We start from the raw sequence: 26,327 nt of genomic DNA, 5'->3' as shown, positions 1-26,327 counted from the left end.
CACTGCTGTACTCTCCATCAAGAAAAACACTTTTATCTGAGTGATTTGTTAACTTATTAAGCAGGCTAAAATGCAAAAATGTGTGTGTGTAAAATTACTCATCAAACAGTTCAAAGTGAGGTCTCACCTCTCACTGGACAGTTAACCAGTCATACTTGAGGATAACGGGGTGACTTATGTAATCGAGTGTCCTCTCTATTGTCCTGATGATACATAATCATGAAAATATAATAATATAGCATACACTTAAATTTATATTGATTTTTTAGGTGTTTAAACTCCATTTTGTTGCTGATCCTGTCCACAGCAGGACACAGCTTAGCTTCCTGCTGCTTCTCTGAAGTGGTGGCCCTTTTCCACACAGAGCTGGCCTGGCTCGACTTGGTTTGACTCGGCCTGTAAGCCCAGTATGGCAGGGGTTTGCATTTCCATTACAACAGGGCTACCCGCTTGAAGGTGTGCCTTTTACCTGAAAACGAGCTCAATGAAGCTCGAGTCAAACGGCTGTAAAGTGGTGGATAAATGGTTCATATACGTCTCTGGGATAAACACCCAGTTCCCTTAAATTCTTCACAGTAAAAGTCCCCTTTAGTTTCCTTAGCAGCACAAACAGGAAAAGTTTTCATAACTCCAACACAGCTGAAAGTGAATATGAAACGGTAAAATAATGCAGATACCTGAAACTTCAAACAGCGACACATGAGAGAAACTACATTTCAAAACATAAAGATTCTGTTAGAAGCTACAAAAGTACTGAGAGTTTAACATAAAGGGACTTTTAGAAACATCTTCCTCTCTGCTCTCCTGCACACATGAGCTCACTATCACAACACGCACTCGTTGGAGGGGGAGAAAGCAGGCTCGCCACAGGTTGGTCGCGGCCGGCGAGACGTCACTGCAGTCTGCTCGGAGGCGAGCCGGGCTCGCTTTGGCCCCACTCCAGAATAGGTCCATCTTGGGCGTGGCGCAGCGCAACTAGGCGCAGTGAAAGTGACAATGAAAATGTAATTCGGCACAGTGCAGTTTGGCTCGGTATGGTGAAAAAGCGCCAACGGGGGCGTGTCGCATGCCATCTAGAGAAAAGGAGAGGCTATAATGCAGTCTGATGTGAAACGCAAAAAAACTGACCTCAAAAATTAACAAATTCACTGAAGCGACACTTCTCTGACACTGTCAAAAAGGTGTTGTTCAAAGAGGTGTTAATTATTCAATCCAGAGTGTGTGACATAAATGTGACAGTATTTGGGATCTTAGGTTGAGTAATAAATGCACTGAACACAAAGACTGCTGTCACAGCCACGTGTAACATCCTAAAATCATGATCCTACAAGAAAGACAATGTTTTGCATTCCTTCTTTCTCTTTCACAAACAGTCCCAGGCCAGCTAAAAATACACCCTGTGTGCATGTGTTTGTGTGTGCATGTGTGTGCTCGTGTGGGTGTGTGAGCTTGAAAAGAAGCAGCATAAGGCCAGCAGACTGCAAGTCTTCCACACAACGCCTAGGTATATACCGACACATATGGAAAGGAGCGTACACACACAGCAGCGACTGCCATCTGTGCAGAGCTCCTCATCGGTGGCGACATCCGCCTACACCCGCAGTGAAGAAATAAAACAAACAAACTGGGAGACAAAGCATCTCGTCTCATCTCATCCCTCCTTTGGCATGATAAACTGTGAGGCCAGGCCAGGCTGAATGTAGAGCCGTTTCAGACATATTGGCGATATCGAGCAGAGATGATGGCTGAACACAGGTTCTTAGAGAAGAGACAATAAAATGTCGCCTAACCTGGAGAAATAATGCAGCCAGAAGTGTAGCTGTTAAACGCAAAATAATTATTTACCCTAGAACATGTTCAACCAGACTTGGGGAGTAATGGATTACATGTAACAGGATTACACAATCAGGATCTATGCTACAAGCTCCCTCTAGTGGTACACTGAAAAACCACCCAAAAACCTGAAACTGAAATTTAAAAACATATAATTAAAATATGTATGTATGTATATGTATGTAATTTAAAATAAGCTTTGTTCTGAAATATTTTTGTTTCAATATACAGCCTTATGTTTATGCACATATGGCATGCTTATGACATCCATGATTAGTTACGAGCTGAACTGTGCAGCTCTGACAACAGTCAACAATGTATAATCTTAGAAATTAGAAATAAAGAATAAGTATATTAGAAATAAATCTGCCTCATGTGTGAACTTTCTGTAGCTGAACAGGGCAGGCCTAGGCTAATGTATTTTTGTTGGGGAGGCTAATACTTTCTGAGGTGGCACCTGGTGTAAAAAGTTTGAGAAACACTTGATGGAAGCAGTGTAAGAGCCTGCAACAACATGGCTCTGTGAAGCTCTAGTAGCTGATGTTCACCACATTATATTGTCTGTGGTCCCCAATTTAGTTTAGCATTAGCCTGCTAACATTTGCAAACTAAACAAATGACACACCAGGGGCTGATTGGAATGCCATTTGTTTAACAGTCAAGGTTGGACCTGGTGGAGGTGCTCAATAAAAACAGCACCAACGTCAAGTGGAGCCATCTTTTTCTACCCTGGCAGTCACCTTAGAAACTGTTTGGAAAAGGACAGGCACTTTCAAAAAACACTTGGCATGTGATTGGAGGAACCATCCGTCCATATAATACACACTAACTTCAATCAATCAGACCAACGAACCATATGACGTACTGGGAGAGTGCCAAGGAGGAAACACAACAACAGTCTGACGTTTGTAAGTAGCATGTCTGTAGACAAGTCTTGTTGTTTTTGTAAAGAAAATTTTGACGCTTCTCGCTGTCGTCACACCTAAAAGGATGCTGATTGGCTGCCCCACTTTTAGCACGGACACAAATGGATAACTTGAAGCCTGGCAACATGGATTCTCATATGATCTTACAAATCCAGCTGCCTTGAAAGGTTAATCTTTTACGGATGTGTGTGAGAATTTAGGTCTCCACAAAAGAATGACATCATGTTCTCATAACTTTTTTCTTCCCCACACTTTGTTTACCCATGTCACTTTTGTTTCCAAATGTTGGCAATTCGGTGTGTTACATATAAAGTGTAAAATATATCATGCACTTTTCAATGTACATATATAATGAACAAGTTTATTTTTAAAAAGTCAATTTTCTCTCTGTCTTAATTTCCCCTTTCTTTCACTGCACACACTGTGGGGCTCACAGTGAGGAGGCTGACGTTGCTCTATAAACACTCCGACCAGATGAGGTCATTCTTCCACGATACATACACAGCACTCAACACACACGCACACACACACACACACACACACAACTGAGAGAGAGGCTGATTTCCAGCCACAAAACATTACGCAAATACTATGAGTCCATCCACTTGCAGGCTTTTACATTTCTTCAAAGGCTCACTGTGCAACATTGCTAAATGTTTTCTTTTAAATAATCTGTGACATTCATGTCCAAAGCTGTTGCAGTCACTTTTCCAGAAGCAACAAATCTTAGTTGTAGGCTGATTCCAGTCATACTGTACTTATACAGTTGGATCAGTTTAATTCCATGTGTAGATAATATGATGTACATTAATGCAGGTACATTTTGTGAACTTTTATGACTGTATACCCTAGAACCAAGTGTTTGCGGTGATTCACAAGTTTTGAAAAACCTCAAAAAATCTCCTACGCTCTTTTATAGACTGACTCCTGACTCCTACCCAGCTGTTTGCGGCTACAAGTCATCAACAACTGCTAGGCTAAAAACCAGTCTTACCTACTCTGTTGCAGGCCACATTTTTGGCCTTTGTTGTGGCTCTAAAACTGATCAAAAAGTTCCATTTCATCTTAAACTGGAGTATCTGCAGATTAATTCCATACCTGACATGTTATGACGTACTGAAGTTACCCAAAGGACAGGACAAGTTCAAATAAGATGTCATCTTTGTCTGGCCTGTGTCTCCTGAGCTCAATTTAAGACCAATATGAGTCTTTGACCATTTCCTAAGACCATTTACTTCTTGAATTTGGCTCCTGAGAAATAACTTTTGTCTCATCTCAGCCTGAGACTAATTTGAGCCCAACTGAAGATCTTAAAATGTTTTTTTTTTTTTTATTGACTCATGGCACAGATCTTAAATTTGTCTTAAATAATCAGCTCTTGAGATAACAGTGAGATCTAAAAGAAAATTTGGTTGTCTTAAATGAGATGTTAAATATGTCTCAGTGGTCAAGTTAAAGTGTTGTTGCTCCACCTACACAGACACCTCTGAGACACCTAACAGGTCAGCAAAAGATCTCTTGCTTTTCTTTTGCTCATATTTTTTTTTCTTCTCAGAAACATACTTCAGTGAGCTCAAAATAACAATCTCATTTATTTTTCATAAGACAAAGAAAAGACGATTGTGTGAAACAAAATTTTCCTCTGGGTAGGCAATATACGAAATGAATAAATTCCTGTTTTGTCAGCTTTGCTGCCATATTGATTGCACTGTACCTCATTGGCTACTGCTGTATGTATGTCTATGTGGTGGCCATGCTCAAGATCCAACTAGTAAACAAATAAAATGAGTATTTAGAGATGCAGACTTCACTACAAACCCACTGTAACTTCTTTAATTCTAAACTGTAATGTCCTGTAATGCGCTGTAGGCATATACTCCAATATACTGAAAACCAGCTGTGTCCCAAGAAAGATGTCAAATAAGTATGTTGTGCAGAAAGTCACCAAATCTGATAGCTGTTGTCGGTATCTCTTGTTATTGTTGCTGGCATGGTATTTTGGGGATAAAATCCACTGTTGGGTTAAGCAGCTGAAGCATGCAGGAGCGCGAGACACGCTGAGACCCAGACACAGACAGACAGAGCAGACGTGGCTGAAAAGAAGAGAGAAATAAAGCTGCGAGAGCGAGCCGTGGGGGGAGGAGTGCAGCAGACAGGCCGACTAAGACGGAGAGCTGATGAGACTTCCAGATGTACAGTATACCGTCTTCCTGCTGCCAGCACGCTTTCTTTCTCTCATTCTTTCTTCTGCTAGAATAACTTGTGGGTCGCAGCAAAGACATCAATTTTCGACACTGTCAGCACATTAACAAAAGCTGCACCTCTGATGAAAGTTTTGAAAGATTAAAGGACAGCAGCAAAAATTAAAACAGCTTTGCAACAGTTGCTGTGACGATAACAGTATTACTGCGATCACATGATGCCTACCGCAGGGTTGAATTCATTGCCATCATCTCTGCAAATTTTGTTTTCAGGGGTCAATCTCGTATTGATATCTGCTCGTCGATCTTTTAATACATCTATGGATCAGCGATGTCACACACAAGTCAATAAAGTGTAATTATTAAGGCAGTTGCGGTAAACCACCAACCCGACGTAATATGTTGCTTTGTTATTGTGGAAAGAAAAAAATCAGTACCGTCAAAGCCCTAAATGGTTGTAACCTTTATCAACAACTAATTTCCAGCTTCAAACTGTAGCCACTGACATAATACTCAGCAATGGGGTTGTGGTGCTTTCAGGTGTAGTAGGTCTTCTTGTTATCCTGTGAAGTTATCTGTTGTAATTCTTGTGATTTTCTTTTCTACTTCTGTATGAAATCAAGGGAGGGTTTGAACTCTCCCATTGTTGAACATGTAAATAAAGAAGCCTCTGAGTCTAGATTCAACACATTCTGTGAACTCGCTCATCCTGCTTTTTGGAAGACACCCCAGCATCCTGGTGCACCGGCTGTGTGCAGGTTCAAACTTAGCCCAGTTATAATGTAAATTATGACTCAGTTGTGATTTATACATGGTTGCGTCACTGAATTTTGAGATGCAGACATTGCATACCGCTGTTCTCTTCTTACTACTGTCACTGACAATGCAATCCTTGAATTTTATTATTTTTGGACTACATAGCCCCCTCAGTAAAAGCTGCCTTGTGTGTTGGCCTCTGCTGGTCTGCTGCATCCTGGTGGATCGCCAGCTTTACACTAGAAACCACCCAATCAACAAAACAAAACTGCCCTGAAAAGATGCTAATGTTTTATCCAAAAAGTCCTTTTGAGTCACCTGTCTCATGTTTAAGTTAAGTTAAAAGTCATAAATATCAAGTGAAACTTAAGTCTTTTATCAGTGTTATCAGTCAAGAAAGTCTCGAATTTACAGACAAACAGTGAAATGATTAGACAGGTTGTAAGAGTTCACCCAGATTATCTAAGGCCATGTTCACGTACAACGGTCTTGCTAAACATGCAGTTCCGCATTCATACAGCAATGTTGTGAAAACGATCCCTGTGCACACGGAGCCGCAAAAACGACTGAAAATGCTGTGGTGTGCATGTCGGGTGAGTAGTTGGCAGTGTAACTTTGTAACGAAACACCACACAATAACACCATGCGCCTGCACACAAACACCTCTATGAAGAGGAACAGAGTATTTGGTGCATATAACTAATGCGATCTCAGTAATGGTGCAGCAAATCTACATTTTACTGGATGAGTGTTAATAAACTCAGTAGAGTCAACATCCCACACATAGCTTGGTAGTCTGCCATTGTTTTTCTTGTCCTCAATGTGCATGATGTCACTTTTGACATCACAGGAAACACATATTGCCAGTTTACAAGGCAATTTTCAGTGTGGTGTTTTCAAAAGACTACAGTCTTGAACACAGTTTCAAAAGTTTGCGTTTTCAGGCTCCAAAAATGCAGTTTTTGTGTGAACAAATGGCCAAAGTGCAACACAAATTCATGTTGAAAATGTCCTTCAAATCTTATTTGGAGTTAAAACTCTCTACTTTGCATGTGCACATACAATAGGTCAATAGGTCTGTAAGCTGTACAGACTATTTCCAGCAGACACTTTAGTTAATAATACCCATGGTGTTATTTCCACTAGGGATTTGGGGAACATGTCTCCATCATTTATCAAAATCTTATTTTTGTCCCCCTCACTTAAATACTTCCACTGTGATTTTCTGTCTAGAATCTCTCTAAACATTGTCGTCTACCTATGATGGTGCAAATGAGAGTGAAGAGGAGGCGATAAAAATTTTGAAATTCCATCTGAGTTGCCTTCGGTTATTACTGTGTGCCCACGGCATTGAGCTTAACCGGTGGGAATGAGTAGTGCTGCGAGTGCATTGCAGGCTTTTCTTGCCGTGGGTTTTGCCTCTAGGCTACACACAGGCTGCCCTGACTTGTTAGTGAATGGTGTTAGGGCTGTGTGCAGCCTGAAATAAAAACCTGCATCTGTTTTTATTCACAACTAATATTTTCATCAAAAGACACCTGAATAAAATATCAATCCGCAGTAAAGGACAGAGTTGCTACATATTTAATATAAACATATTTTAAGTGCTAGATTGATTTAAAGGTGCTGTAAGCGCATCGGGAGAAAGATAGTTGATCACTGGATCTCATTTCCAGGTCGTCATATACCAAGTCGGGTCGAGTTGTCACATCACAGTCTACTCTATATGTCTTTCTCACTTAAGACATGCTGTTATTTAGTAATAACCATTTTTCTTGGAGGGAGATGTGTAATCAAATCACTGTTTGGAATATACTGTCTTAATATTTGTGCAGTTATACCTCAGGTGTAGCCACACATTTGTCCGTGGAGCCTAATCTTTCAGTCAGACAAATATTGTTGTGTGAATTAAGTTTCAAAGTCCAACTGAGAAAAGAAAAAGAAAACTAAGCATCTTTATTTTTTGCAGTGCCTAGGAAACACATTATTACTATGCAAAATAACACCCATCTTTATGACACTTAAGGCCAATGGTGTCATAAATATTTATGGAAATGAACTGAGTTATAAATCCAGAGAACAAATGACTAGCAGGAGTTTTGTTGCCTGCGAGGCTGCACTCATGTATACGGCATTAAAAATCGTATGAATTCTATTAGAACAGCGAGTCGAAAATGCCCCCCCGAGATCATCGGCGATTGTCTGCGGGGAGCTGGAGTGTTGGAGTGATAATCAGATAACAATGCAGAGTTTGTTTTCCAGTCGCACTATACAGCTGAACGAACACGCAACGTAGGGGATGGCAACGACCTCAGAGTGGAGCTCACCTCACCTTTACCTACTTCCAGTCTACTTGTGGGTGTGTTGCAGTAAGCACCTTCTCACTACTTTCCTTGTTTTTCTTATTATTCTTACTTTCGCTCTGTCTGTCATAAACATGCTATGCAGGCTTGTTTGCATTGTATCTATTTATTTGTATCTTTTTTGGAGATGCTTCTGTAACACCACCATACAAGAGGAGATAATGTCACTGTGGCAGGAAGGCTCCTCTTAGAAGCTGACATTGATGGCATTGCCTGTATTACTAAAGCACATATTGTTTATGACTTATTAAGGCAGAAGTCCACACATTCATTACTCAAGCACAAGTACAGATACTTGTGTGTAAAAGTAAACAGTAGATCTCTGAAAGACATTTCTACCGTCTGTTCTGTTCTGTACAAAGCTAACTGAACCCCATTTTTGTGGTGGAGTCTCCTTCTCTTGTCTGTTTCATTTTGTTGCACCTTTTATGTCGTTTTCGTCTTGTTTAGTCTTGTTATGTCTTTTACGTAATTTTTGCCTTGTGATGTCCTTAACGTTGTTTTTGTCTTGTTTTGTCTTTGAAATCTTTTCATCTTGTTATGCCCTTTGCAGTTTTTTCTTCTTGTTAATGTCATTTTGTTTTGTTTTGTCTTTTATATCATTGTCATCTGCACACGGTTTGTGTCTTATTTCTTTCATGTTGTTTTCATCTTATTTTGTCTTGTTACTTTGTTAGGTTGTTATGTCTTTTACTTCATATGTATTATTGCCCCATCTACTTAGGTTAAAATCAGTCTTGATGTTGGAAAGGCTGTGCGCAATGATGCAAGATATAAATAATCAATAATTCCCCTCAAATGCATTAACAATAAAGTAACAAGTCTGTTTTGAAAATGTAAGTAGTAGAAAATACAAAATCTAGGCAGTAAAAGTGAAAAGTTGTTAATACTTAATTAAAGTAGAAATACCTGAAAACTCTACTTAGTTACTGTACTTACTGAGTACACTAACAAAGTATTTGTACTTGGTCACTTCCCAACTCTTCTTGTGACAGTAATACACCCATCAATGTCAGAGAAGGAAGCACAGGAGTGTGATTAAGAACAGCAGACCCACAGAATCCATCAGTGTTTTTTCTCGCTGCTGTTTACATTCCTCTAGATGCAAATTCATAAAATAAATGACCTTTGTACCTTCCGGAGAATCAGACCAGAACCTGATACATGTTGAATCCACCCACAAGACACTGGTGAGGAACAGATGGCCAGCACAAGGACTGCAAAGGTCTGGTCTAAGACTGCTGAGGAGTCCCTCAAGGAGTGTTTTTTATGTCAGAGACTGGGAAGTGTTCCAGGTGGACTACGGGGATGATATTGAGGGTCTCTTTCATTGCATAACAAAATACATCAAATTCTGTGAGGATAACACTGTACTCTAAAAAAGTTGGGTGTTTCCCAAACAATAAAACATGGATTGAAGGAGATCAAAGCCCTTATAAAGAGGAAGAAGAGGGTCTTTATGGCAAGGTATCTGTAGGAACTTATACTGGTACTGAGAGGTCCTTATCAACCAAAAACTGGACTGGTCTCAAAAGACCAGTGACCACTTTGCTGTATTATACGATAATATACCTAACCTGACAAGACAGATGGTTTGTTACACAGAACCGTCTGGGAAGTCATCCTTAGAAACCATTTGGAAAAGGGCAGGCACTTTCAAAATACACTTGGCAGGTGATTGGATGAACCATCTGTCCATAATGCCAATTCCATGAATGCTTCTCGCTGTCATCACACCTAAAACCACGCCTGTAGCGGCCAATAGTCCCTACAGGATGCTGATAAACATAGACATAAATGGTTAAATTGAAGCCTGGCAAGATAGATTCTCTCGTGATCTTACGAATCCAGCTGCCTCAAAGGTAATATTATACCCATACAATATAATATTATACTGATCTAGTCCTGGATCTAGTCCATGTTTTCAGGCCACAGTCTTTTACCCACATTTGCTTGCTTTTCAAAACACATTACAAGTTTGCAGTCTATTCGTAAGAACCAAACTTTTACAAGCTTCCCAAAGGAACATCCTGACCTTTGGGAAAATGTGCTCATCAAACTCATCTCTGTGTGGTCTGTGCACAAATACCTTCGGCACGGGGGAAGATAACCTTAGCGGAGCTTAAAGAATAGAAGCAGGGCAAAACCCATATAAACATCTCAACGAGACCTTTAAGCCCCTGTGTGGAGAGTATGAAAATTTGTAGCTGCACACAATATTAGTGCAATACAAAAACAGTAAACTCTAAAACCCAGTTATAAACAATTTAAACATCAGCTTCTCCCATGATGCCTTACTGTGGCTGTGCCGGTGACTGTCTGACTGCCAGAGTCTGACCCGCTCTGCTCGCTGTGGCTCTGTGAGGACTGGTACATGTTGAGAGGATGCTCACTGACGGATGCCTGGATCCCGGTGTAGTCCTGTGGTGCTGCTGGGTGCTGGTGTGGATGTGGGTGAGAGTGTGGATGCGGATGGGGGTGTGAGGCTGTGAACTCAGCAGGAATGCCGTTCTGGGGAGGGGGGGCAAACTGGGCTGATGGGTAAGCCTGGGCCATGGATGGATCCGGGGGTGCCGGTGTGTCCTGGTTACCCTGTATGGACAAAGAGATTCATGTTTTAATTTAGAGGACAGTTCAAAATTGCACCACTTGAAATTTTTCATTCAGACACAACGACTGGATGTGTTGTCTTGAAATTTGGTTCACAGCTTTATATCCCTCTCCTGTGCATTTTCAGGTATATATATAAATATACTGTATTTTCACGACTTTAGTTTATGAATAAATACCATCAAAAGTGCAGCCTGACAGGCCAGATGGTTTGTTACACAGAACCGTCTGGGAAGTCGTCCCTAGAAACTGTTTGGAAAAGGGCAGGCATTTTCAAAACACACTTGGCAGGTGATTGGATAAACCATCTGTCTATCACGTCTAACACTTCAACCAATCAGATCAAACTCTTGCCGGTGTGAAAACATATTTTCCGTCGTGAAAAGTCTTTGGTGCTGTTCTTTGCTCTTCTTTCAATGAAAAATACTCTCCAGTTCTGATATAAGTCCAGACATTTTTTCCTAAATCAGCTCATTAACACCAGAAGAAGGCGTCTGTTGGTCAGATATGTATATTGATTGTGGATGGCTCAAACAATCACAGGACTTTCACCCATGAGACCAGGGTTTGAGTCCTGTGTGGAACGAGTTTAGTTTTGAGTAACTTAAAATGTTGTTATGGATGTTATGTCTGTAACGTCATTGTTGTCACACAACACTACGTGATGTACATAACATTAATTTCAACCCAAACCATGATCCTTTCCTAAACCTAACCATATTAGTTTCTGTGCCAAACCTAACCACACTGTGACCATTTTACAACGTAAACTACGTATGTCATGTAGTTGCGTGAGTGACATCACTTTTGCCATGGGACATGCATGATCCAAACCACAAACTCTCACCAAATAGTCATATTGCTTAAACCTAACCAGATAGTTTTTTGTGTATAACCAAACTGTGACTGTTTTACAACATAAACCACATGTAATGTCATGTGAGTTACATCATACTGTGGTTAAAGTCCAGCAAGCCTGTTGCTGTGCTCCCCACCAGTAATATATGTCGTTTTGGGTGTAATTGACAATCAACCGATTCTGGCATTTAGATATGAGTGTTGTCTAAACCTAACCAAGTAGTTTTGGTGGCTGTCCCTAACCAAACCGCAGCCGTTTCACAACATAAACTACATGTTAAAAAGACTTATCTGACAGTGTCTCATACAAAAGGTAAAGGGTACCTTTTGCATCAGTACGAGATGCCAAAGGTTGGTGACAAATATGTCAGTATTTGACCACCTGCATGATCAGACAAAAATTTCTAATTGACCAAAATTTGCTTGATGACAACTTACTGTATCCTGAAAACTGTATTATTATTATTGTATAATACTGTATTATTGACATATTTCTGTGAAGTTGGCTGGGGATATTAACAGTCCCCTGGGGATGAATCCTTTTATTTTTTTGCCAGTGAAAGAATCAAACTAGAACAAAGATGATGGGCAATCAGATGTTGTTTTAAGCTCACCCCGTGTAAATGGAGACATCAACCATACAGCATAGGCCTATTTACTGAAAAGTTGTTTTGAGTTATTGAAATGTTGGTTCATTGTAACCCTTGGATAGTCTTGTTGTTCAGTGTCAAAGTGCAGATTTGTTGTCATAGATTATCTGTTCTTCAATCAAAGTCCCCAGCGTCTGACTGTAATGAGACTCTTGAGTTGACTGAACTGCACTCCATTGCATCACCGTCACCACACACAGACATTAGTCTACTTCGTATGGAGAAAACATACTTGAAGAGCTGTTCCGTGTAGTAAGAACCAATTTATCCATCACTGAGAGCGCAGGGTTACCCACTTGATTATAAAAGGAAGTCTACATCACAGACGCACCAACCAAATGACACATGCACATGAATAAACTTATATACAGAGGAAAACAGGTCAACACGACATGGGTCATATGGCTTGATTTTAGGAGGGTAATTGTGATGGTACACTGTGAGGATTTGTTGGATATCTTTGTGGCTAATACTAGGTTTGAAATGTATTGCAATTACACAGGGATGAGCACATCTGTCTCACACTGTGATCTGATCTCATCTGTACACTCGGACACATTCTATCTCTGCCTCTTTCGATCTTGGAAAGAGAAAAATAAGTTGAGCTCATACAGCACATCACTTGCCTTCACCTGGGAAGCCCACCAGCTCACAGAACTAATGCACAGATTTGTGATAAGATTTCATTAACCACATCCAGGTTAATACTGGTGACACAGTGCAATAATGCTTTTCATCTGTACAAGATGAAGGACAGGCGATAGTCTAAGGCCAAGTCATGTAGATGTATTTTTATATGACGAGTAGGGCCGGGTATCGTTTATGATACCAGTAGCCTAAAAGTGATACAGATACCAATGGATTACTTTATTGATATCTTTTTTTCGAAGGTTATTTTTATGAAAAATGTTTGCAGTGATTGGCTGTAAGCAAAATCAATATAAATAATCTTGTTCTCTCTAGATCTGGGTAAAAAAAGACTAGGTTAATTTGGTTGATACCTTAGAGTCTTGCATGGGGTCAGGTAACAGGATTCATTAAACAGATGGGTCTTTTATTGTGGAAGGCTACAACACATGCTTTGCCCCCACATCATGCCAACCAATGGTAAGCCAGTCACAGCAATGTAAGCTAGCTGCTGGCTAAAAGCATGAAAAATAGCAAGTGGAGGAGGCCAAATTATGAACAGTACATAGTCAAGGACCAAGTCAGGCATCTGGGAGGATTTTGGTTTGCTAAAATACTGTGAGAATAACATCTTCAGAGGTTTTGCCACTTGTAAAAAGTTTTTGTAAGTTCAAAGCTTAGCTTCTGATAGCGGCATGCTAGGCTCATCGTCACTTTGGAAACACATCGACAGCTGTGTGTATATATACATATATATATATATATATATATATATATATATATATATATATGTATATATATATGTATATATATACACACATATAAGCCAATGTATGTGCATATGCATGCATATACTTCATGTCATCCCTGCATACATCAGTGCTCTATTTGTGTCAACCCAGTCAAAAAAGTATGGAAACGCCCCTGCTCTCTTTCACTACTGTTCTGACACAATCATCCAAATTTTAACTTGTAAATACTGGGGCAGCCTGATAATTCTAGAAGCAGTTTGGAAGGGTTGCATTACATTATAGGATAATCTGGGGCAAACTTTGGTATCGACTGAGGCCCAGCCCAGATTTCTCCTCCAGTTCTTAGGAGTGGTGAATCGGAAGAAAATCAGCCTGAAGCTCCTGCAGCGTGTGGCCAGCATTACGAATGGCTCCCACAGTGGAAACAGTATTGCCAAAACTCTACGGGTGGACACAGTTCTACTCTCGCATGGTATATTGTCCTATTGCCCAGTTCTACTATGTGGGATGTTTCCCAATGTGATTGTCCAGCTATCATGTATAGTATAGATAACTTCTCTTTTCAGCTTCACGAATCTTTTTTTGCAGCGCTTTCAACGCAAGCTCCAGGAAAAGATCAAAACAGAGTGTCTATAACGCCTGATCATGTCCAATTCAGTTAAGACGCCATGTCAGATGCAAACTCTCTTGGCAAAAGGAAGGAATTTATCAAACACATTGATATAAAGTACAGGGAATTAATCCAACATGCTGTGTATTCCAGTTATCCCATATTTGTAGTGTGAGGATGTACCCAGACCTTTAACAACCAACATCAGAGATGTGGAATTCCAGTGACCGAACACAGACACGATCTTTAAAATACCTCAGCAATGACTGCTCAGCACCAAATAAACAAAGTAAAGAGTGTCAGTGAGAATTATGAGTTTTAGAAATGTGGTTTCAGCTGGCTGTGGCTGCAATTCACAAAAAAATAGTGGAAACACTGAAGGAAAGAAAGTGAACGTTCCCCCAAACACTGCTGGTGTGTGTATGTGTGTGAGAGAGAGTGAGGTTACTCCTATGGGACATTTATATCTCAGCCATTACAGAGAGAGACAAAGAGAGAGAGAGAGAGGGAAAGCAAGAGAGAGGAAAAAGAAAGCGAGGCTGAGCGAGAGACATAGAGAGGTAGAGGGATGCAGACAGTGAGTCTTGGCTAAACGCTCTGCTGTGTAATGAGAACCACATTTAGAAGGCTGAAATATGCTTTACGTGGCAGAGCACTGCACACACACACACACACACCCATGCATGCACACACACACACACACACTCAGAAGCAACTGAAGGAATACAATTAAAATTCTGAATAAGTGCAGAGTGAGAGAGAGGAGGAATTTCTCTCCTTCAGAGTAAAAACGTCTCTCCGTATACTTCCCCATGTGTTACTACACCCTAGAACAATCTCACTCAATCTCAAAAGATGGTTCTCGATTCTGCTCACATTTGTGTTTAAAATGCCTCAGTGTTCTTCCTTGATTCACTTTGTATTTTACTTCTGACAGCTCATAACATAAACTCTTACACTGACTTGACTTTCATTACAGATTGCACTGTAGTCGCTTGTTGCACTGCTCTTGATCAGAATTCTCTATGAAAACTTTACCAAAAGACAGAAAGAGTCGCAGGTCTATCCTTACCTGCAAACGAATTCTACGACTCAGAACAACTTTGGTCTTATTTTCATAGCTTTGGCCATCAGTCCCATCAGTTAAGATAAGATTGCAGTCACCAAAGTAATTGCTATGAACTCAGAAATCAGAAACATCACAAAAGCAAGGTCCAACTTGGCAAGACACTCGAGCTGTAAAGCTGTTCAGAAAGGTCATATTTATCTGACCTGACTTTGACTTACTTTGGTGCACGTGGGGGGGTGAGTCACGGGATTAAACTGTATAAATTCCAGCAAAAGAAAAGGGAACATCTGCTAGCTTGTTTATGTCTGAGCAGTTAGCGACTGACGACTAACTTTGCAGCATATGGGTGAATCTGGCAAAGTGCTAGAAGTTAACAAGCCGCCATTGCTGCAGTGGCGTCTCCCTACAGTATGCATGCTTTTACCTTTACTTTTTATGCAAAGTCACTTTTAAAAACAACATTTTAACAGAAACCACAAAAAATCTCACAAGTGTCTTGTAAATTTTGGGTCCCCCTCTAGACAAGACCAATAGACACCGTGAGTGACAGACACAATGTGCCACCAATGTGATGGTGGCGCCGCTAGATGTCGGAATTAATCAGGTCAAACAGCGGAGCCAGTTGGTAAATCAAACTCTTGCCCAAGCCGACAGGGGAAGAGCAAAAACCATGAAGAAGTCTGTTCTTTGCTCTTCTTTCAATGAAGAAATACTCTCCAGTTCTGATATAACTGATGCTATCGCAGTATCTACGCTAACTTCTTCAGGAGCCGCCACCATTTGTTCGAGACATGTCACTTCCATGGACACTTCTCGCTGCCCTGACACCTAAAACCACACCCATAGCTGTCAGTAGTCTCTCCTAGGATGCTGATTGGCTTTGCCACTTTTTGTGCTTGAATCCTGGCATCTTGTGATCTTGCAAATCCAGCTGCCTATCCATAAAACTCTCAACTCTCTTTTTCAACTTTTTAGATGTAAAATCTGCTGTCTAAAAACTTCTGCAACGTTCGGTCCTATCTGCTCTGCTGTCACTATAGACATGTCTGAGCTAACATCCTAGACAACTCACACATAGACTGCAAACGTCTAATGCAGTGTCCCTTTATTTCAAACTATGATGATGAATTTACCTCTCTAGTGTCACTACTGGAGGCACTCCTCCAGTAATCTTTTCTGAGGTGCCGTCAAAGTCAGATGATGTAGTATAAACAGCAATAAAGTCCATGCATAGAGGAGGTCTGGGTGGAGGATGGGTCAAACTAACGCAGGACTTTCATTGGTCGGAGATCGGTTTCATGTCCCGTGTGAAATCAATACTCAACGTTGATGTCCTTCTAACTTGTAAATGTATGTTAACTTACGCAACTAACATACCTACTGTAACTCAAAGCATGATTTTTTTCTAAAATTAACCAAGCAGTGGATGGAATGAGCCAAACAAACAGGATTTTAGCCCAGAAGTATTGGGTTTGTGTCCTGTGTCAAACAATAGTTAACATTGACTGCTGTGTGTAAGTTCCGTTATGTCACTTACATATGTCAACTTATGTAACTAGTGTATAGTTTTAAACTAAAATGATCTTTTCAGAATACTAAGTAGGTGTGCTGCCAAAAATGGCCAAGTAGTTTGTGTGCCTTTACTTTGAAAGTACCCAAACCTGCTCATGGCCAATATGAACAGGAAATTGTATTGATGAAGGTTCCTTGAGTGAAAACAACTACATTTTCTTTTTGTGCCCATTTAACACACTGTCTGTAAAGCTGTAATCCATCGACTGCCAGTGAAAACCATTCACTTTGATGGCAATACTTCAGTTTGCCTGCCTGTTTCTTCTGAGATCTTAAACGTAAAGAAAGACTGGCATCAATGCAAGCAGACAAATACAAGTAGCACTCAAGTGTCAGTGTAATAGCAATGTGGCTATTCACACCCAGGTGTATGTAGTCTAGCATGACAGAGACAAAGTAGGCCATAGTCAACAATGCTATTTTAAATCACATGCAAGAGACAAGGCATGATCTTTCCTAGTCCTAACCAAGTAGTTTTGTTGCTTAAACCTAACCAAACTACGACTAGAAACTGAAAAAAATGCATATAATATATGAATAATACATCCATCACAACCTCTCATTTTTGCATGGATTTAATTGCTCTTTGTAGCTAAACTAGGAGGCCGGGTGTAAATAGCCAAATGACTGCCACGTGACTACTATCACCCAGGTGCAAATGGACATGTTTGTGGTAAGGCAGTCATCCAGTTAAGCACTTACCACCAACATGTCTGACACTTTCTCACACTACAGATTCACATCGAAAAAGGCAACACACACACTATGAAATCTAAATGTGTAAACATTAGTGTGTGAAAATGCTTCAGTTAAGACATTTGAATTGTGTTACCGTGGAGTTGACAGCATCGATGGAACTCTCTCAGCTTAAATTTGGGTATTTACATAAAATACTTGAACAAATTAAAACCCACAGAATTTATTAAGCTAACTTAGACCTCAGTACAGTGCGCCACATGACATTTATGTTGCATATCATATTTGTATTTCCTTTATAAATCAAATCAAATGAACAGCAATTCCTTCTCTCTCTTCCTCCTTCCTTCACATTTCCTTACCCCTCTCTTCCTCTTCCTGCTGAACAAACACAACAAACCTTCTCTCAGCTCGCAGGGTTTCCTGCTTTCATTTCCAACAGAGCTGCAGCCCCTCTCCCCCTCTCTCTAATGCGTAAATTCATCGACTCGTGCTAGCTGCTAGTATAGGATGAAAGAAAGAGATGCACGTACACACACACACAAACAGAGCAAGCAGCCCTGCAAACCCACATGCGCTGCATATATACACACAGTCATAAATACCCACACAATCCACAAAAGGAGCATGCAGCATGCTGCCTTCTGCAGTCACAGCACAAACACATGGAGCAAGAGAGCGAGTGCAGGAGCGACAGTGAGGAGAGAGAGAGAGGAAGAGAGAGAGAGAGAGAGATGGAGGAGAAACAGTGTGTATATTGTCAGAAGTACCTGCTCGACCATCTTGCCTCAGCCTTCCTCCATGCACATCCAGCTGCGCTATAAAGTCCAGCCCGCTAGTGTCTGCCTACAGCTAGCATCAATTATGGATGGCTTTTTGTGTGTGTGTGTGTGTGTGTGTGTGTGTGTCAGTGTGTAGTGGGGGAATGAGCAGAAGGAGGAGGAGGAGGAGGAGGTGCCACTGTGAATGAAAGCAGCATTCCCCCAAAATGTTTTCACCACTCTCTTCTCTTTCCTCTTCCACAATCCTTCTCTTTTCCTTTATCTTTGCTAACCTTCCTCTTCCTCTCAGTTTTGTTTTCTTTTATTTAATTTGCTCTATTAAACTATATGACCAAAAGTATACAGACAGCCGTCTTCACATACTTCTTCACTGTTTTTGGTCTGGGTCTGTTTTCCCTGGTTTAGGCCACGTAGTTGGTTGTGTCGAGCAGGGAACCCAAGATTTGCAAAATTCTCACGAGATTTGTAGGCTATCTGATTGCGCATGTTGTATAAACTCTTTATATTTTATAACAAGATAATTTTGTGGTTAAGATCTGGGTAGGAGTAGGAACAAAAAAACACAGGCGTAGGGGAGGATCATGCTTTGGGTTGAAAATGATCACCCTCACCAGACCTTTAGCAGGTCTGGTAAGGATTAGGGTGAGGGCAAGAAGCAACGTGAAGAGAAATCGCAACACTAGAGCACATAATGATATTTTAGTCTACAGTGTGCCTCCTGTATTGTGGCAGTAGTTTGTGTTTGACCCTTCCCTGTTTCAACATGACAAGCCAAGTCTTAAATTCTGACTTTTTTTTTAACTGAATAGCATTAGCTTTAGCTTTTCTCCATGGTAAAGATGTTTTCGCTTTTCTGCTGAGTGATTTCAGCAAGAGTTGGATCTGATTGGTTAAAGTTAGCCCACGTTAGATGTGACATGATGTTCATCCAATCGCCTGCCAAGCGTTTTTTGAAAGTGCCATCTGGCGTGTCAGGTTATGGAATTAGTGTACAAGTGTGTAACGTAAAATTGAATTGCTGAATTGTTGCAATTATTAGCCAAATTAACATAGCATTTAAGCTAAAGTTTGCTGTATGTGTTAGGAGCCTCTGACAATACATTTGAGATGCCTGTGCTTGCTTTGTGTTGCATGTAAGAAAGGTAGCAGTGAAAAACAGGAGTTACAGTAATATTTTATTTGAAAGGATAAATAGCTCATTTAACACTTTTAGTCTTTATTCAAGTGTGCTACAGCCACTGGCCTCGTCTTTTCACTGTGTCCATGTTTGTGTCAGGTGTCTGCAGTACATGGAGGCCTCAGTGTGTTTTTGACCAACAGTGGATGAGTTCTCTGGAGAAAGATCAAGAAGGAAATCCACATCTGACCCCAGAGACCCTGTTTGAACACACACTTGGGTTAACGTCTACCCCCATATATATGTAGAACTACCTGCTGTCAGGTGAGCCGTCCATTATGGATGAGCATATTTGTCAACCCTTGACTTCCCTTTTTCACTGTCCTCTCCTTTCATTTCCTCCCAGGGTCACAATTCTCTTGTATTTCTCCCAGTATATGACAAATTTACAAACGTTTTTCTCCACAACCTAAAAGTCTACAGTTTCTACCACAAAAATTCAGATACACCAAACCAGGTTAAAAAGAATTCCCATTTCTTAAGGAAAGATTTAAAGGAAAGGAGTATGCAATCTGTAAAATCTGCTGCATCAAATTTCTTTTAGGGGCAGGAGCAAAAAATAAATGCATGAAAGAAAACTGAGTTCATGCCAGAGGCATGACCTTTTCTGATTCTTTATTGAGATGTTTTTAAAAGCCAAACAGAAGTATTTAACTTGAAAATGCTGTTGCAGTGTACTTGTTATATTCATTCTTTAAAAGTCACCAACATGCAGGTTTCAAAAAGTTAGAGGAAGTAAATTAAGATTTTTTATTATGCTTATGTTGATAAATATTAATATTACAAAAATGTGTCAAAAAATACAATATTCACAATATTCAATATTCACAGGATTATATGTACCTTCTTCTAATTTGCCACTGCAAATAACATACAATAAATAAACAAAACCTTTACAAAACATTCTATCCAAAGCAATAAAGGGAGCCTTTTACTTTTCTCATCAAATAAAGTATTATAATTTTTGCTTCCTTTTCTGTCTCTGTTAATAATAATAATCTTCTTAGTGACTGGTCCCCATGGAGACAAAGAGTTCATGCCAGTGGGGTTAATTAATCTGTATTCTTTACTGAGAATTAAAAAAGAAATTAAAAGTATTTAACATGAAAATACTGTTGTGGTTGCTTATTATTTTATTTTCATTCTTTAAAAGTCATTATAAACTAGTAAATAAAATAACATAGTTTTTGCTTCATTTTCTGTCTCTATGAATTATGATAATCCTTTTAGTGGCTGGTCCCCATGCCCTCCGTCTTATATAACGCGAGGGTCTCTCTTTGTGAAATACATCTGTCTCAGCCTCTCTGTGGCTCTGTGGCTTTCACAGGAAAGCCCATCAGTCAACAATGAATCACAGAGCACAGAAAGACAGCAATGACAGACACACACATGCACACACACACACAGACACACACAGTGTATCATCTACAGATCAATAGTTTGCTAAGCGGCCATGGCCTTCTAACTGTTTGATTGCCTAGACACACACACACACACACACACACACACACACACAGAGCCAGGGAGTGTGTGAGGAGGGAGAAGCTGGATGACACGTTGTGGAAGGGCCAGTTCTGGCCAGATGTGTGTGTGTGTGTGTGTATGCATGTGTGTGTGTGTGTGTCCTGGTCATGTAGTTGACAGATGGTTTGGGGCAATGTGAGGCGGGGTGTGACCGAAGCAACACCACTGAGGCAGGATGAACACACACAGACACACACACACACACACACACACACACACACACACACACACACACACACACACACACACACACACACACACACACACAGGGAGCACTGCTGGGTTGGCTGGCAGTCCTGCTCAATCACTCGAGGCCAGACGTTCGTTCGGTTGTTCATTCATTCATTCATTGAGACAGAACTTCATCTCAGTCATGAGTCAGCCAGGCTCTCACTATCACTCATAACATGTAGTTATTTGTGATTATTACACTGCACTGTATTCATTATAGAGTCTATCTATATCTCAGAGTAAGACAGCAAAACTGTTTTTAAGGTCTACCCAGCCGGACTCCTGCTGTTAATCCTTTAGATATTTGCATTTCAAGTACCATATTTTTGGTTGACATTTTGCAGAGAGCAGGCACCGCTCTAGAGTCAAATCATTAATCACAGCCAGGGGTGCCATGTTTTTAGAGATAACTTTAGAAATCTGAGATAAAGTCACGTTTCTAGCTGCTAGCTGCAGATTTTTCGTGATCTGATGCTAACTACCATGCTCCTAACTGGGTCTGTGTATGTTTGACTTGTAAATTGTGTATTTCAGCAGCGTACATACTGTTGTTTTGTGCTATTTGGAGAACATTGATGTTTTTGTAAGGTAAGGTGTCCCAATGTCTCCACTACTTTTTGGGGAATATATTGGAAGGATATTGTATACACCATACAAGACAGAGACACTACAGGCACGTTGTTGCAAAGCAACTTTTGTGACTTGTGACATTGCGGGAACAACATATATAAGGTTGTAGTGACCTACCAAATGAAATTCCAAAGTGATGTTGCTAGCCTGTCATTTCAGACATCGCAGGTACGCTGTCCTAATGACTCCACTACTTTTTTATAAAGTTTTAAGAGTAATGCTGCAGGAATGTCACTACATGATACGTGAATGCACATTACAATCACAATATTGCAACAACGTACTCACAATTTTGAGTTTACATTCAACCGTTTGTCACCCATGTCTAACAGGGACGAACTTCAACCAGTCAGATCAAACTTTTGACGAAGCTGGTCTTTGCTCTTCTGTCAATGAAGAGCAGTTCTAGTTCTAGTAGAACTGATGCTACTGCAGTATCCTACCTACCAATCTACCTAAAACCACACCCACAGCTGCCAGTAGTCCCTCCTAGGATGCTAATTGGCTGCACCGCTTTTGGTGCCGACACAAACAGATAACTTGAAGCCTGGCAAGATGGATTTGCATCCATGATCTCACAAATCCAGCTGCCTCACAAGGTAAGTTTCCTATAACTGCTGCTGTGATTGTGTCTTGAAATGATTTGCATTGACTGAAACACAAGCACCTTAACTTTCCAAAGATCAGTTGCATGGGTATTTAAAGTTAAATGTAACATCCGTGTGCCTCAGGACTACTGAACACTTGTTTAGGGGGTTAAGTCCTGGTGATGTGGTGACACCTGTGTTTACTGGTGGTAATGGCAGGCATGTTTGATCACACAGGCCCCAGAGTTAAGATAAGAAAATCCTTCATTAAACCCATGCAGACCTGTTCCACATGTGTATCAACCAAAGCAAATGTGATTATGCAGTACACCTCTGAATGATGTAGCGTTTTTAAATTCAAGGGAATTTAAATTCTGGCCCACAGAGAAGCACACATTTCTGTCTGTAATACTGCTGCGCTATACATGCATTACTTCAAAGTAATGTTGAATCATAAAATAGTTAGAAAGTGTTACATAAACATATTGCCTGGCCATAAAATGTGAAAAACAAACTTTGCACATCACACACTAAACTGTGTGATATAAATACTTCTCTCCCAGTGACAACAGCCAACAGATGGGTCTATATTACCCAGCCATCATCTGTGTTTTCACAACCACTCGCTCGCTCTCTCTCAGCTCGCTGTATGTGCCAGTGTAATGGCTTTCAGTTACTACAAAGTGCAAACATTGATCCTGACAACAGAACAACATCTGTGGGCTTGTTAGGCAAATGAACAAGTGTTAAACAGCAGAAAAGAGACGCTGCTGCAACAGTGACAGATGACAGTCGTCCAAAGTTACATAGCTATGCACACACACATACGTGGACAAACGATGTATGTACAAGTGAAATACACACACCCTTCCTCTGACACACCTCGCATTAACACACTCATAAAGCGTTAATTATAGCCTGCAGTTCTTGTAGGAAACACGACTGGATTAATGAAGAGTTACACAGTGGCAGCTGACATTTCAAGGGAGGTTCTGGTTGATGGGAACTTTATTCTAAATGACATTTCGTTTATAACCTGAAACATGGAAAGACTTTGCCGTGCATTATATTGCTATGTAGACTGGTCAAACAGGTCAAGTCAACTTTATCTATGTAGAAAATATGTAAAACGATTATTATCGTTTGACTTTGATTGACATAGGAGAGTCACCAGAGCCAGAGGACGGCGACAGGACAGTATTCATTTCTTCTGCGTTGGGTTGTTGGAACTGAAGTGAGCTGAAGTGAACTGCTGGGCTGAATTGGCCCGAGAGAGACACCTTGGGGGGGGGGTTTGCTCATGTGTTGGTTCGTGGGGCTTATGTAGTGTTGAGGGACCGTGTTTCAGGTTCGTCCAAAAAGTCCTGAACACAGAAATCTGAACAACAGTCTATTGGTGTAGCGCTACGATTAAGTGCTACATAGTTCTCAGTCTTTTCAAGTGTTTTCAGCAGCTATCTTCTCACATATATAATGTGTTTAGAAGACAAATTCCCTTTTCCCTTTACACAGACTTTAACCAAGTAGATCTGTGCCTAAACCTAATCAATCTGTAACCACAGCAGAAACAGATCAGAAAATATTTACAGTATTTCAGAGGCACTGAGAAAAGACGTCCTCCTTCATCGAGTTATGGTTGTGGCCGTGTTTCTAGCCAAGAACATATTAACTTTGCCTAATTGGTATGCAAAAGATCTAAACGTTATTGGTTCTACAGATGGCAGAGTTGCATTTCAGTTTCCTGTGGCAATCACAAGATATTTGAGAATGGTGGAAAGAGAAAGAAATTTAGTTTGAGTTAGAGACACAGGAAACTAATCCCAGTCTCTGAGTTTGACCGTCCATCAGCCCAACCTCCTCTCTATGTGAATTTTGCCGCTCTTTATACTGTGTTTGTTCTACTTTGCTTACACATACTTACGTTCGTAACTTAAATTATGCAAGTAATATATTTATTTTAACCCAAGTATCATCTTTTTCTAAACCGAACAAAGTAGTTTCAGTGCCTAAACCTAAATAAATTAGCCTGGCATCTCCAGACTAACTCACACATGTGTACTGGTCTGGAACAAAATGAAACATGACCTACAACCAACCAGAGCAACATAACGTGTGACATTGCCTAGTTTGACAGTTTTATCTGAGTTTCAGGAGTCTGAGATGTTGTGCTGGATAGACTTCCAGACTGAACGCTTATAACTAATCAGAGCAGAGAAATGTATGACTTACAACTTTTCAGACATGAACCAATGATGCTCCTCTGTCAATTATTATATTGAACCCGCCACATATTAAATAAACTGTTGTGATTGGCCCGACTGGATCCATGGCTGGTGAATTCTGTCTGAATGTAAGTGGGGCCAGACGTATCTTTACACTGCGAGATATCTGCTTTCATGAGATCACAAGATTACACAAGAATCCATCTTGCCAGGCTTCACATTATCCATTCATGGACTACTGGAACTACAGCTGTGGTAGTGGTAGATAGTTTTTAGGAAGCGACACGTCTCAAACAAACAGCAGCGGCTCCTGAGAGGTAAGCTTAGATAGTGTGATCATTGAAAGAAGAGCAAAGAACAACACTGAAGGCTTTTCTCCATGGAAAAGATATTTTTGCTCTTCTACCAACTGTCTTTGGCAAGACTTTGCCCGTGTTAGACGTGATAGACAGATGGTTCATTCAATCACCTACCATGTGTTCTTTTTTTTTTTTTTTTGAAAGTGCTTGCCCTTTTCCAAACAGTTTCTAAGGACGACTTCCCAGATGGTTCTGTGTAACAAACCATCTGCCGTATAAGGTTAGACCTATCAGCCAGAGTAAACATAACATGGGCTCAGCACATTTGTCTGGAACTATGAAGTTTTGGTGCCTGAACCTAACAACACTGCACCCATTTCACAGCATTAACTACGTAATGTACCTAACTATGTAACGTACCTAATTTACATCATGTACATAAGGTCTAGAAACACAGCAACACACAGGTGTGAAAGGTGCACCACTGAACACCCTCGATTTTTAGCTTGTTATCAGCACCATGTTCTCAGCGACAGACATACCTTGCTGAATCTAATTGCATCACTAATGTCACACCACTTCGTGCTTTGGTGTTTTTAAGTAGGCCTGAGTGGTCTGCCTTAAACCTCTCTGAGTAACAAGGCTTTTGAAATAACTTGTCTATAGATATGTTATATAGAGGCATTCCCATAGTGCAGCATCAGTTATAGGCTTATAGAGAACAAGTCAGTGAGTGTTGCGCACTCCATGGTCGACATGTTTTTCAGTGATACCTCAGGACGTGGCTGAAGTTCCTCTCAGTCTGTTCAGAATGTGTGGGCATGTTTTCAAGGTTCATTTCACCCATTTAAAATTTGATTTCTGACAGAGAGCCCTGCCATAAAGTGTGACGTGACCTTGGCTGACTGCAACAACCGCCATGCAGATGAGCCCAAACACGCCCACACACACACACATACACACACACATACACACACTTGTCGTACAATAGAATCTATGGGCTGTGTTATGCGTGTTTAAGAGGGTATTTTGCTGAGGTTATTTGAGGGTTTTCACAAGTACTTCATCTATTCACTAATTCATTCTCAAGTCACACAGTCCCCACCAGGGACATCACACTGTCACTCTGTGTGAGAGTGAGCAAGTGTGTGTTGTATGTCATTAAAGTCCAACCGAAATCACAGTTTGTCATTCTCTATTGCAGTCAAACTGATGTCAAAAGGACTTTATGTTATTATTTTTCTATTACTGAAAGGAAGAAAAGAGGCTCTTTAGAGATTCATACGAAAGTCTTTACCATTATATACTGTAGATGCTAAAACCTTTTAATCGCCGACCCTCAGAGTGGGCGT

The 26,327-nt window shown here is 40.5% G+C and overlaps 1 protein-coding gene across 6 annotated transcripts in view; it reads right to left on the bottom strand.

Annotated features, from left to right (window-relative positions):
- rbfox1 (RNA binding fox-1 homolog 1) overlaps window positions 1-26,327 on the bottom strand; it is a 227,617-nt gene that overhangs the window by 57,248 nt on the left and 144,042 nt on the right. For 5 of the 6 annotated variants that reach the window (XM_084744732.1, XM_084744733.1, XM_084744731.1 and 2 more), the window contains exon 2: window positions 10,378-10,671. In XM_084744732.1, coding sequence (XP_084600858.1) covers window positions 10,378-10,671 — 294 coding nt within the window. Of the gene's footprint in view, window positions 1-10,377; window positions 10,672-18,293; window positions 18,424-26,327 lie in introns of those variants that run through there. The other variant, XM_084744734.1, reaches the window with a different exon arrangement.

This window comes from Lutjanus erythropterus, chromosome 19, assembly GCF_056507025.1.
Source record: "Lutjanus erythropterus isolate fLutEry1 chromosome 19, fLutEry1.hap2, whole genome shotgun sequence".
Classification (NCBI taxonomy): Eukaryota; Metazoa; Chordata; class Actinopteri; order Lutjaniformes; family Lutjanidae; genus Lutjanus; species Lutjanus erythropterus.
This window is presented reverse-complemented; position numbering and strand designations above follow the sequence as displayed.